At 52.4% G+C, this 13,310-nt stretch overlaps 3 protein-coding genes across 8 annotated transcripts in view; all 3 read right to left on the bottom strand.

Moving 5' to 3' along the window:
* The window catches only part of LOC1281351 (nephrin), a 135,427-nt gene extending 133,322 nt beyond the window's left edge, over positions 1-2,105 (bottom strand). Inside the window, exon 1 of one of the 6 annotated variants that reach the window (XM_061643712.1) lies at positions 1,779-2,105. The gene's annotated coding sequence lies outside the window, so the exon portion shown is untranslated. The other 5 variants (XM_061643716.1, XM_061643715.1, XM_061643717.1 and 2 more) reach the window with 5 other exon arrangements.
* A 455-nt stretch (positions 2,106-2,560) lies between these two features.
* On the bottom strand, positions 2,561-4,518 carry LOC1281368 (probable maltase). Its single transcript, XM_320938.5, has 2 exons — positions 4,296-4,518; positions 2,561-4,219 (listed from the first exon to the last, which is right to left on the bottom strand). Exons 1-2 carry the CDS (start codon positions 4,471-4,473, stop codon positions 2,616-2,618), a joined length of 1,782 nt encoding a protein of 593 aa, XP_320938.4. The 5' UTR covers positions 4,474-4,518; the 3' UTR covers positions 2,561-2,615.
* Positions 4,519-8,843: 4,325 nt separating this feature from the next.
* LOC1281143 (isoleucine--tRNA ligase, cytoplasmic) lies at positions 8,844-13,107 on the bottom strand. Its single transcript, XM_320939.4, has 2 exons — positions 12,653-13,107; positions 8,844-12,558 (listed from the first exon to the last, which is right to left on the bottom strand). Exons 1-2 carry the CDS (start codon positions 12,790-12,792, stop codon positions 9,045-9,047), a joined length of 3,654 nt encoding a protein of 1,217 aa, XP_320939.4. The 5' UTR covers positions 12,793-13,107; the 3' UTR covers positions 8,844-9,044.
* Positions 13,108-13,310: the final 203 nt, after the last annotated feature.

Here is a 13,310-nt window from a genome sequence, read left to right as displayed (position 1 = left end):
AAAGATGCTCAGGAAACTTCACTGGTCAACGGTTGGGCTGTAGTGGCTGTCGGTTGGGTCACTCGGAATCACTGCAACCGGCACGTCATCCTAGCTTACACTTTGCTTAATACACTTGTAAACATACAGACACACACTCACAAACACGGTTACGGTTCCAGCTAGAAACAGTAGCCGCCCTTTTGGCCCCAGCTTGTCCCGAGGGCGACAAAGACGCTTTTCGCGAGAAGCATGTCAACCGTGTGCTACACGTGTGGCGTATCCGACGACCATCCGACACCGCACTAGGCGCTAGTACCCGGGCATCAACACCAACCACGTCGTCCTTCACGCTTTACCGCAACCGAACAGGAATGTACGCCAAGACACAGGCGTGTGTGTGTGTGCTTGCGCGGACAGTGAACATTTGGGTTCGTTTCTTGCTAACAAACTCCTCTCCCGCACTTTGAGCAACACACTATTGTGCTTTGCCGCTTCAACTTTCCCCGAACGCCGGTTTGAATGCACGAAAGAGAGAGTGCGAAAACTGTTTCCCTTACCGCCACGTGCTAGTGACTTCAGGAGCAAGTGGCAACTAAGGACGCTCCTCGGTTTGATTTTTCCGTTTCGTTTTCCATCCAAACGCTCTCGGTTAACGCTAAATTCTCGGGACCAACAAAAGGGCAGACAGGCAGGGTAGCAGGATAGGCTGAGTTCGCCCGAAACCTCACTTGCTGCGCTACAGGGCTTCCTCGCTTCAAATTGGCTGCGAGTGCTTCTGATTAGGACAATCGCAATCGAAGGCAAACGCAGACAAACGCGCGCCCAGTGGCGCAGTGGAAATTAATTAATTTATCACCCACTACGCCCGTGGCCCGTGGCTTTTGTCCACCCTGCGCGGGCGTCAAAGAAAATCCAATCAAAAGCGAAGAGGGTCGAGGATGAAATCGAACATCATCCAAACTCTGTGCCGAGTGGTTCGAAAGGAAATGTGTATCTACGGCCAGCAGAACACGACCCACACGTGGGGTGTGGGTAGGCGGCGATATGGCGAGAAGTGTCCGCTACTATGCCGTCTTGCACTACTTGAGCCCGATTAATCGGCCGACCGACGAGCGAACGGAAAGCCCGCTTAGCTGTGGCGAAAGCGCATCGAGACACGTTGTGAATCTGTGCCACGTGATAGACAATCCAACACATCCGCCACAAACGCACACACACACACAAGGACACATTAAAGATCGATCAATCGATACAGTTCGGTTGTTTGGTTTCGGATTGGAGAGGACGGCAGCACCTTCGTTCCCGGCAAATTCGCCCAACATATGAAAGTGGCGTGAGCAATTTCACGCACGATCAATAAATCCAACTCAACTGTCACGTGCCAGTCGTTACGTGCGTTTGTATTCCACTTTCTCATGCTGGTCGTCATCATCACACACACACACAAACACATCTACTGGAACCTTGCAACAACCCGGTACCCCCGCGAGATTGCAATTGTGCGTTGAGGAGTTGTAGGTCCTGGCAGGGGTTTGCCAAAAGAAAAAGGGGTTTGCCCAATTTTTTCAATCAATCTTTCCTTGCCGGTCGTCCGCAGCTTCCATCCAGACACACACACACACACACCGTTGAAAGGCCAATAAACTGGTTGCCCTTTTTCGACCGGCGCAAACAAATAACTGTCATTCGAGCGCGGTCGCCGACTAATCAATCGCGCAATTTGCAACCCGTACCGGAGCCCCCTGCTTGATTGGCGCTCCTTCCAAGCGACCTGAAGCGGTGCGCTGCCACCCTACCTCTGTGCATCTCAAACGCTCCCGCAACAAACGCAATCACGCGAACCGATTGGACGTCGATTGTCCTTTGCTCCCCCGCGCAAAACAACCGCACACGGGCACAACCACACCGAACGTGCTCCGAACGCACGCACGCCGCTGACCCGCCAAACCCGGTCGCACTGTATACGCCGTACACGCGCGCACTGTACTGGGGTCAGTGGTTGTTGTTTTTTTCTTTCTTTCGCTTTTTTGCCGTTTTCACACCAAATCGACCCGACGATCCTTACAGCGTTGCGGACAAACTCTCACTGGCGGGCCGAACGCTAGCCGACCGTCGACGAGCGGCCGTGCGTACGCGACCCGTGGTACGGATTCGTCACAATCATACGCAATCAATCCTCGTGTGGGATGCTGCGTGAGAGCGCCGTCTCGGCGCAGCATCTCTTCTCACGGCCATCTCTCATTCGGTGCTCGGTGAGATGAGCGCATCATGCTTATCGGGTTTGTATCACTGCTCACTTGCTGAACCAGCGCTTGCTTTTATGGGTGACGGACACGGACACGTGCACGGGTGATAAGTGAGTGAGGCACTCACAGGATGCTTGCGAAGTGAGTCGCTGTTCACGCTTCCAGTGAGTGTCCTGAAAGTGTAGAATTCACCGAAACAGCCACTCACCCGTTACAGCACCCATATCGAGGTAACTCAGCCTCTCCTCTCAATGCAACAAATCCCTTAAACGCTACGTCACACAGAAGGACGTCAAATTTCGGATAAGGTTTTAAAATATCTTCTCGAACAATGACATCTAGCTACGTTTCTATTCTACCCATCACCACACACAATCCTTCTCCGACTCAAGCCATTAAATCATTCCGCCCAGTGAGACGCTCCAACACGATGCCCGAGTCCGGCGCTAGCTTGTACAGCCGCGTATTGATCCACGTGCCGGCCTGGGGTTGCGCCTGCAGCGAGCTAGCGATCACCTTCAGCCAATGTTCGCCCGTGCCCGGGAATTGCGACGCCACCGGTAATGTGGCCGGTTCTGGGCCAAAGTTTAGCGCCACCACCACATACCCAACCCCCGGCACGCTGCGCTTGTACATCACCAGGTCCCTGCCGACGGTGCGCAGCACAAAGTTACCCTCCGCCAACAGTCTCCGCTTCCGGTACGCAGTCAGCTGCATGAACGTTTTCAAATGACTGCGCGGTGCCGCCAGCTGGGCGGCCACATTCAGCTCCCGATACCCGTCGGCCACCGGCAGCCACGTGCGGGACGCGTTCGAGAAGCCCGCATTCGTGCCGTTGCTCCACTGGAACGGCGTGCGTACCGGGTCGCGCGAGTACAGCTCGTACGTTGCCGGATCCGCATTGCAGGCGGCCGGATCGATCGTATCGTTCCACGAGATCCACTGGTCGACCATGGCGATCTCCTCCCCGTAGTACGTCACCGCTATCCCCGGCAGCGTTTGCAGCGCAATGTTGTACAGGTCGGCCCGGGCAACGCCAAGCCGTGACGCGATGCGGCTGTTGTCGTGGTTGCCCAGCACCCAGTTAGCGATCGCACCGGACGGCATCGCCCTCGTCCAGCTCTGGACGGCGTTGACAAAGTCGCGCCCCGTACTGTTCACCGTCAGCAGCGTGATGAGCTGAAAGTTGAACGGAATCTGGGCCCCGGGTGCGGCCGGCGTACCATAGAACCGAGTCATGTTCTGCACCGCCGTGTACGCCTCGGTCAGTATGATGCGCGTAAAGTTATCCCGGGCCGTGTACTCATCCACCACCTGGCGCCACTGGTGCACCATGTCGTACGTTTCCGGCTGATCCTTCGTTTCCGTGTGCGTAAGGTAGGCCGGATTGTCCGGATCGTCCGTCGCCTGCCCGGACAGTGGTTCGTCCCGGTAGTGCCCATCCACCTCCTCGCTCTCGAACAGGTACGGCAGCGCATCGATCCGGAACCCGGCGATGCCCTTGTTCAGCCAGAAGCGCATCACGTTCTTCATCTCCTCGACCAGGGCCGGATTGCGGTAGTTCAGGTCCGGCTGCTTCTTCTGGAACTGGTGCAGGTAGTACTGCTGCCGCTTGTCGCTCCACTGCCAGGCGCTGCCCCGGAACACGCTGATCCAGTTGGACGGTGGGTGGCGCGTACCGTTCGCGTCCAGCACGCCCGAATGCCAGATGTAGTAATCCTTGTACGGTTCTACGCCCTCCTCCGACAGCCGGAAGTGTTCGTGCTCGTCGCTCGAATGGTTCGGCACAAAGTCCAGTATTAGCTTCAGCCCGATCGAGGCACACTTGGCCGCCAGCTCCTCGAAGTCTTCCATCGTACCGTACTCCTCCTGGATGGCGTAAAAGTCGGAAATGTCGTAGCCGAAATCGTTCATCGGCGATTTGAAGATGGGCGACAGCCAAACGCCATCGATGCCGATCGTTTTCAAATAATCGATGGTTTGCGTTATACCTACGAGGAGCGCGAGGGAGAGATAAACAAAAAAATTAATGAAAGAACGTAAAGAAAGTGCATCAAACCGGGTTACCTTTAAGATCACCGATCCCGTCACCATCCGAATCCTTGAACGATCGTGGATAGATTTGATAGAAATTACCCCTCTCCCACCAGTCAAACTTCTGAGCTTTTCGGATCGGTAACGGTCGATGTCCTTGAGTGCTGTGGCCCAACGCCACCAGCAGCAAGAGAACGCCCAACGGTGGCATTTTGGGTGGGAAGTAAATAAGTAAATGTTGATGCTTTCACCACACGGAGCCAGCTTTTATAGCAACAACTGACTGATTTGCAATTCTAATGTGAAAATTCGTTGTGCACAACAACTGTTTCCAGCAATAAGCTGTTACAATTAATGATGTTTATTTAATAGTTGCTGTTCGTCGGTTTCTCTTTCCAATTTTGACGATGATCCTCTCGTACCGTGGGCGGAAATGCTTCTAAGCTTGCTCACTATCTAGCGGGCCGTCCATAAATTACGAAACACACATAGCCGAGTGAAGGAGGTTTGTTTCAGCGTTGCCAAAACGAGTAACTGAGTTCTTCGGAAAATTAGTTCTCAATCCGTAAAAGTGGCTTTGCCAAATCAAGATAAATGTTGATCTACAGCAAATTTGCAGGCAATCCAAGGCAAGAAAAAGCGTCGATCGGGTGCCTATATTCATGAGAAGCTCTAGCCAAGCATCGAACATCCTGGATCATGCTATTGTGAACACAACAAACAAGAGAGAGGGAGAGAGAAAAAAAGAAGGAGAGAAGAGAGAGCGAGAGAGAGAGAGAGAGAGAGAGAGAGGAAAAAGAGAAAGGGAAATATGGTTCTTGTTCTTCTTTCACGTAAAAAAAAAGTAGTTTGTCCAATTGCCAATAGACGATTTGTGACGATTTTTACTTTTAAATGTGCTTTAAGTTCAGAACGGACCAGCGGCGGATTAAGGGTATGGGGGGCCCTAGACGGTAAGACGAGTTGAGGCCCCCTGTAAATGGTAAATGGTGTCCGTGGGGGGGGGGGTGTTTCGGGCACTTGGGTTGGAAGATTCGAACAGTTAACTTGAAGCCCATACGATCGTCAGTCAGTCGCACAGCTTAAATCAGTCACAGGCTTAAATTTGGGGGGGGTGTGCAAATTACTCACCAGCCTTGGTGCCCCAACGTCTATCCTTCCGGGGCCCTACTCTGTCCATAAGGCATACATCTAATACATATGGCATACTATACACTAGCGATCTACGGGGCCCCTAAATCGGCGGGGCCCCAGGCGACCGCCTTGTCCGCCTACCGTTAGATCCGCCACTGGAACGGACATGTTATTAGACAGTACCAATTGACGGAGGAATTGTATTTCCTACTGTCTTTACAAATAGATATGATGTATTCCTCGTTTGCCTCTAGAACTTTAATTCCGATAAGACCATGTACGATCAGTAAGACGAGGAGATGGTGAGCTCGTACCCACCCAAAATGAGAAGTACGAGGTTTAGATATTAACGTGCTTGTGTGACGGTATTTATAGATCTTCCCTTAAGAATTTCAACACAATCAATCTAATTTGCATACATTAACGTGTTGGCGGACCTCTCTAATACACGCCCAACGAAGGAATGCATCGATGTACCTCCATCACCTGTTCAAATACATTGTCTATTCCTCTGTCGAGTTTCGATTGATCGGTACTGTTTTTCTGAGCGGGTTTTCGAACATCATCATCGATGAATTGATAAAAACTGGGCCCATTTCACCACATTAGAGAGGGTGTTTCGCTGACGCACCCCCTGTCCTCCATCGGCTAAGCTGTTAGCGATTAATGCTTAACGATCTGTTTACTTTGCAGGCTCGGGTACCGGGTAAAGGGGGAGGGTTGTAGTACGCCGTGTCACAGCTTCACCGGCGTGTTGACCTACAAACAAAGTCAACAAGCTGCACAAAACCATGCACAGGGGGAGTGAGTGCCACCGGCCACCGGCAACAAATTGCACTCAATGTAAATCCGCACCAATGTCTATTCCATTATTCTCGTATTATCGATTGGGGTTTGTGCACCTAATCCCTTAAAACCGTTTGACCTGGGCGAGAAACGGGAGTGTGAGCGTTTGTGATAGGCGGGAGCATATTTAAATCGATTGTATCCATATGTTGCCAGTGATGTTCTGTCGCCGTGATGTGTGTGTGCGTTTATCTGGCCTTACAACTGGAGGCAGTAGCAGCGGATGAAACTCTGCCCTTGCCTATTAACCGAATAGAAACACGAGCCTGATGTAACGGAGATGAAAAAAGAGGAAATGACCCGGCAGGAAACGATCATGATGATATGCAACTCGACACCCACTTTAATGTGGCTCATCTATGCATCTCCGTGGCAAGTGGATCGTTTGTCGTGCGTGCTGATGTTGTGAGTGAGAGTATGGTTATTTTATCTTTATACTACTCAGTCCAATTGGTACCCACTGAATGTATAAAATTGCTCATAATGGTCATTTTTATCAATTTTGAATGTGAAAAGTTTTTAACAGCAGTAATGGTTATTCCATTAAATGCCATATCAAATTTCGCTCTTATTTATCACTTTGTAATATAAACCCCATCATTACTCATCCCGGATCTGTCTGTCTTAAATGTCGTAACTGATGAAACCCTTCCCATCGTCACCCTGTTTCGCTTCCAAGTTCGTTCGCACTTACTATTCATTAACAGAGCTTATCCGACACTTGGCCACCCACCGGACCAGCCGTTAGTTGGTATCGTTTTTATCAGCCTTTCCCACGCACGATTAACCTAGCATAGGAAATGGCCACGAGAGTAATGCATTGCGTGGAGTAGGACAAAGTAAAAAAGCAATCTCCATCCCCCGGCTACCAGAGCGCTGGCGACGAAGTGTCGCACGTTGGTTTAGCGTATCGGGGTGCTCTAAGCAGTAGCCAGTAGTCTGTAGTCTGTAGACTGATACCTGGTGCTGGTGCGGTTTCACATTTGGTCGTTGCCCCGTTGATCTGTGGTTCTCCGATCGGTTGGTGGGCACTGTTTTCCGTGTCAATTCCCAACATGATCAGCATTATTCAACTCTAGTGAGATGTTTTTCAAAACAGCACAGCTGTCACAAACATATAACAGCTGTTGAAACACATCTCGCTTGTGTGTTGAATAATGATGTCAATATTGGAGTGTAAAAAAGCCACAGTCCAATCATGTCTATATCGTCATGAACTCAACTACAGTGGAGCGCCGTTTATCCGGGCTTCTCGGGACTTGAGTTTGGCCGGATAAGCGAATAACACGGATAATGAGTCAAATAATATATTTTATTACCAATTTCTGGTTATTTTTTGGAATTTTTTCTAGTTTTTGATAAAAATAACCCAGTTTTTATTAACTTCATCTTTTTTGAAAGAAAATTTTTAAAATTTGCCATGAATTATAGTGTTTTCTGTTATGACAATCTGCTCTTATAACCGCTTTTTCAAATATCCTCCTCATAACCCAATGTCACTTTTGTATTGAACTGTCATTTTTCAACAGCACGGATAAACGGAAAGCCGGATAAAAGGTACCCGGATAAACGGCGCTCCACTGTATCGTATTCTCGCCCAAATCTTCGATAGCTTTGTTCTAGTGCCATAATTGAACAGTGGTGACAAAAAAGCTCATCACATTGAAGCAATGCATTCTTGGTTTTCCATATTTGATTAAACGGTGATACCAGCGGTACTTTCAAAGCACGTGCTAAAACATCGAACCAGAAACCCTTTCCAATTAGCTCGGAATAAGCCCTCAGTGCTCCGATGCATACCTGTAAATCTATAAATATTTGCATAATCAACTAGAAGCGAATGCACTGCCATATTACAATGTAGTTTCATTCGTGGCGTAAGAGCGATATTCCCTTGCATCACTTATTTCCACTTCGCTTTCATATGGTATAATAATTCAAACAAAAACTATTACATTTTAATTGAATCACCGCATTTTCGCACATTTAGATACTATTCAATTCATGCATTGCCCACTAATTGGAAATTCTCGGTAAATATCACAATGCTGAACGTAAAACGGAAATGGAAATATTGCAACAATCGTACAACCCCCGTTCGCGAGATGGAATACTAAATTATCTCCCTCCCCCCCCCCCCCTCCGTCTAATACACTCACATCATTCCACGTAGTAATTGCATTAGCACACAGCAAAATCCCGCTCACGCCAACTCGCCGTACTTCCCCGTATGGTATGCAATTAATCTGCAGGGCCCGCATCGATTCCAGCAAGGCGAAACACGTTACCACTATCGCACGCTAATGACGCCGATGATTGATTCTCATTAGTACCGGGCGGTGATTAAGCTAATCACTTGCCTCTCGATCCTTATCGGTCGCATCCTATCGCACTCGCTATGGGCGGGCACGGAGGGAGCCCGATCGGCGCCCGCAGGTCAGGAGGTGGCACATTAACATCACTTGCAGTTTTATTCTACCAAACGACGGGCAGGTGTACCGATTGCAACGAGTGGGGGCGGGTGGATGTGTAGGGAGATGCTAATCGCCATTGGCGCTTAATAATGTGAAACACCCACCGATGGAACACACACTTGCGTCGTAAGGATGATGGTAATTCTTTATTGTACTAGTTCAATCTTAAGCTTCATAATTAAGCCAACTCAGGGTTCCAGGGAGAAGGGGATAGAAAGATGGGTTAGGTGGGTGTAAACTAAAACGTTCGTTTCAAACGACATGTTTTCTCGCAAATCAAATTCCAAGTGTCCGCGTAAGGTCAAGCAACAAAGCGGATGTTCATCACTTATAGGGCCGGTGCCGGCAGTTTCACGCCAACCGGATTCTCTTCGAACACGGTCGTGCTTCGTCCGTTCGCGCTCTGTACGTTGCGAAAGGCGGCGTAAGGCATGCGGGACGGTGTCCAGCCCGCGGCCGGTAAGCTTTCCCCCAGCGTCACGTACAGCGTTTGCTGGTGCAGTGCCTTCGGATCGTAGCTGCTCGCATCCAACCGTCGCCCGTCGGGCCCGGCAAGCACGTTGAACTGCACATCCTTTAGCCCGAACAGCGTTACCACCTCCTGGTGCAGCTGGTCGAACGTGAGCGGCTTGCCGGAAAGCCGACCCTCCAGCAGCAGGGAAGCCTTGCGGGACGGTGGGTTAGGTTGGTACCGGGGAGCAAGCCCCTCATCGAGCTGAAGGTTAACCCACGGCGCGGCCGGTACCTCACGGTCGTGCGGCGAGCAGATGGTGATCGTCAGCGTAATGCCCTTCAGCTCTTGCGACTCCTCGATCAGCACCGGTTTGGCGGCTGCCTCCGGGCCGTACGGCACGAACGGCGACTTGACCGTGCCGACGATGAAGCTGCGATGGCTTTCGGCGACGCTGCGCACCTCGCTGTCGCCGCCGCTCACGGTGTAGTAGATCAGCACCGGATCGGTCGGGATGAGCTTCGCCTTCTTCTTCAGCTTCTGGATGCGGTTGATGATTTCGCGCGCCGTGCCCTCGCGCATCAGCTCCTCGTTCGGGGTCATGTCGAGCAGGACGAGCACGTCGTTATCGCTGTGCGCCTCGAACGAAGCGTTGCCGCCGCTGAACTGATAGATCAGCCGGATCTCCTCCAGCTCCACCCGGTGGCCGGCGATGTCGAAGTGGCCCTGGGCCAGCTGGCGCGTAATGTCCGCATCCGACAGCTGCTTGATCGCACCGAGCACCTGCTTGAAGTCGTTCTTCAGCCGCACGCCGAGCGTCTTGTGGTCGGCTTCGGCACGCATCGTCACACCGTACCGCTGCCGCTCGGAGCTGAGCGTAATGCGCCGCACGTTCAGCTCGTCCAGTATGAACGCCTCGAGCGAACGCACGTCGGCCAGATACTGCTCGCTCTGGTGCACCACGATCACCTCCGTCAGCGGGTACTTGATCGGCATCGTGCGCCGGTCGCGCATTACGCGCCCCAGCTCAACCACGGCCTGCATGCGGGCGACGGCCCGCTCGATGGCCACGTTGATGTAGCGCCCGTTCGAGGACGGCATCATCTGGTAGTGGACGCTGCCGTCCATCGGTTCGCTCGAGAGCAGCCGCAGCCGCTGGTACATAAACTCGGTCAGATAGGGGGTGAAGGGAGCCATCATCTTCACCATCGCCAGCAGCACATCGTACAGCGTGTCCAGCGCGTGGTAGCAGTCCTCCACGCCGTACTCGCCCTTGATGCGCTTCCGGTTCATGCGCACGTACCAGTTGGTGAGCTGGTCGATGAACTTGGTCAACCGCGGCACGACCGTGTACAGCCGGTACGCCTTCATCTCCTCCGTCACGAACTTCAGCAGCGACTCCTTGAACGAAATGATCCACACGTCCATCACGTTGGTGGAGCGCTTCTCGGCGTGCCGCACCGCGTCGTACCGGTAGCGGATGCCTTCCTCCTTCTCGAACCGGTCGACGTTCTGGAACAGGAACCGGAACGCGTTGAACCAGGGCAGAAACACGTCCTTGATGATGTCCCGCACGCCCTCCTCCTTGAAGCGCAGATTCTCCGCCCGCACGACCGGCGAGTTGATCAGATACAGGCGCAGCGCGTCCGCCCCGTACTTGTTCACCACCTCCATCGGGTCGGGGTAGTTCTTCTTGCGCTTCGACATCTTCTGACCGTCCGCCGCCAGCACGAGCCCGGTCACGTTCAGATTCTTGAAGGGCGCCTTGTTAAACAGCGCGGTCGAGATGACGAGCAGCGTGTAGAACCAGCCGCGCGTCTGATCGATACCCTCCGCGATGAAGTCGGCCGGGAAGTTGTTCATAAACTCGGCCGGATTCTCGAACGGATAGTGGCTCTGGGCGAACGGCATCGAGCCGGACTCGAACCAGCAGTCGAACACTTCCGTCACGCGCCGCAGCGGCGGATTGCCCGGCACGGCCGACGGTATTTCGATGTGATCGATGCTTTCGCGATGCAGATCGGTCACCCGCACGCCCGAGTAGCGTTCCAACTCGTCGATGCTACCGACGCACACGATCTCCTTCCCGTCCGGCGAGATCCACAGCGGGATCGGTGTACCCCAGTACCGGTTGCGGCTGATGGCCCAATCGCGCGCATCCCGCAACCAGTTGCCGAAGCGCTTCTCCTTCACATACTCCGGCACCCAGTACGTCTGGGAGCTACAGTTCAGCAGCTGCTTGTTCATGTGCTCCACCCGCACGAACCAGGACGGCACGGCCTTGTAGATCAGCGGCGTATCCGATCGCCAGCAGAAGGGATAGTTGTGCTTTACCTGCGATGCCAGCACCAGACGGCCACGCTCCTTCAGCAGCTTAATGATGGCCTTGTCCGCATCCTTCACGTACTGGCCGGCAAAATCCGTCACCGGTTCCACAAACTTGCCACTCGCGTCCACCGGACAGACAATCTCCTGATCGCGCTTGATCACCCCATTCGCCAAGCACACGCGGTAATCGTCCTCGCCGAAGTAGGGCGCCTGGTGGACCACACCGGTACCGGATTCCTCCGTGACGTACGTGTCGGTAAGCACGCGGAAACCGACACTCTCGTACTTGCGGAAGTAATCGAACAGCGGCTCGTACCGTACACCCGCCAGCTTCGAGCCCGGGAAGCTTTCGAGAATGGTGTAGTTTTCCGGCCCCTTCAACAACGACTCGATGCGACACTCCATCATGATGTACACCTTGCCCGTTTTCGTCTCGCGCACCTTCGCGTACACCAGCTCCGGATGTACGCAGCAGGCCAGATTGGACGGCAATGTCCACGGGGTGGTCGTCCAGCCGACCAAGGCCGCCCCATCCTTGTCGCCGACGATCGGGAACGATACGAACACGGCCGGATCCGTCACCTCCTTGTAGTTTTGGCCCGACTCGAAGTTTGACAGCGCCGTCGTACAGGCGGTCGAGTACGGCATCACCTTAACGCCCTGGTACACGAACCCTTTCGCGTACAGCTGCTTGAACACCCACCAGATCGACTCCATGTACCAGGGGTAGAGCGTTTTGTAGTCGTTCTTGAAATCGATCCACCGTCCCATCCGGCCCACGATCTGCTCCCACTCGTTCGCGTATCGCATCACAATCTTGCGGCACTCGTTGTTGTACGCCTTGATGCCCATCTTTGCCACGTCGTCCGGTCCGCGGATGTTCAGCGTCTTATCGATCTCGTACTCCACCGGCAGCCCGTGGCAATCCCAGCCGAACCGGCGCTCCACGTGGTAACCCTGCTGGTGCGCATACCGCGTTACTATGTCCTTTACCGTGCCGGCGAGAATGTGTCCGTAGTGGGGCAAACCCGTCGCAAACGGTGGTCCATCGTAAAACGTGTACCTGTTGGAGCGAGAAAATCAATATTACATGATGAAACACACACCAACAAAACACACCAGTCGGCCAACCATTGTTGTCGCTGTTCACACCCTACCTAGGTTTGCCTTTCGACTGTTTCAAACAGTTCTCAAACACCTTCTCCGCCTGCCAGTAGGAAAGCACCTTTTCTTCCTCCGCCGGAAAGTTGATCGTCTCCGGCAGCCGCGTCATCTCGTCGCTCGTAATGTTATCCATCTTCACTTTACTAGATCCAGCGGCACACGTTTGCTCGCCTCTACCATGCACGAATAATAACGATGTGCTTCGGAGCTACGGCTATGAATTAATGCTAAAAATCGATGAACTTGCACAACCGACCGGATTTGCTGCAGTTGCAAAAATGCGCTACGGCTGCCAACACACCGTGCTCGGATTTCGTCAGCCCGTCTCACCCTTGTTCAGCTCAATGCACTTCGTTTTTGCACGCGCAGATGGAATTCCCGTGGCTAACCTACAAAGTTGCCGGATGACGTTTTGCACAAATACCCGGCATGTTAAGCAGTGGTTAAACGTGTACACATAGAAAGGAAGAAAAATAAACAAATCAAAAACAATGATAATCTCTTCAATAAAACCTTGTGTTTGGAAACATTCACAAAACAGGAGTTTATTTTTTCGTAAAATAAATATTTATCGTAACACAATGAATAAAATTGGAATTGCGTAATAAAATGTACACCAAAAATGCAGCAGCAGCCAGATACGTCTAACCA

Source organism: Anopheles gambiae, chromosome 2 (assembly GCF_943734735.2).
Source record: "Anopheles gambiae chromosome 2, idAnoGambNW_F1_1, whole genome shotgun sequence".
In the NCBI taxonomy this organism is placed as follows: domain Eukaryota; kingdom Metazoa; phylum Arthropoda; class Insecta; order Diptera; family Culicidae; genus Anopheles; species Anopheles gambiae.
This window is presented reverse-complemented; position numbering and strand designations above follow the sequence as displayed.

Excerpts from the sequence above, each read along its gene's own strand:
- LOC1281368 (XM_320938.5), bottom strand. The coding sequence starts at position 4,473 with ATGCCACCGTTGGGCGTTCTCTTGCTGCTGGTGGCGTTGGGCCACAGC. Across the intron at positions 4,220-4,295 it reads CGGGATCGGTGATCTTAAAG|GTATAACGCAAACCATCGAT; the intron begins GTAACCCGGTTT and ends CGCTCCTCGTAG.
- LOC1281143 (XM_320939.4), bottom strand. The coding sequence starts at position 12,792 with ATGGATAACATTACGAGCGACGAGATGACGCGGCTGCCGGAGACGATC. Across the intron at positions 12,559-12,652 it reads CAGTCGAAAGGCAAACCTAG|GTACACGTTTTACGATGGAC; the intron begins GTAGGGTGTGAA and ends TCGCTCCAACAG.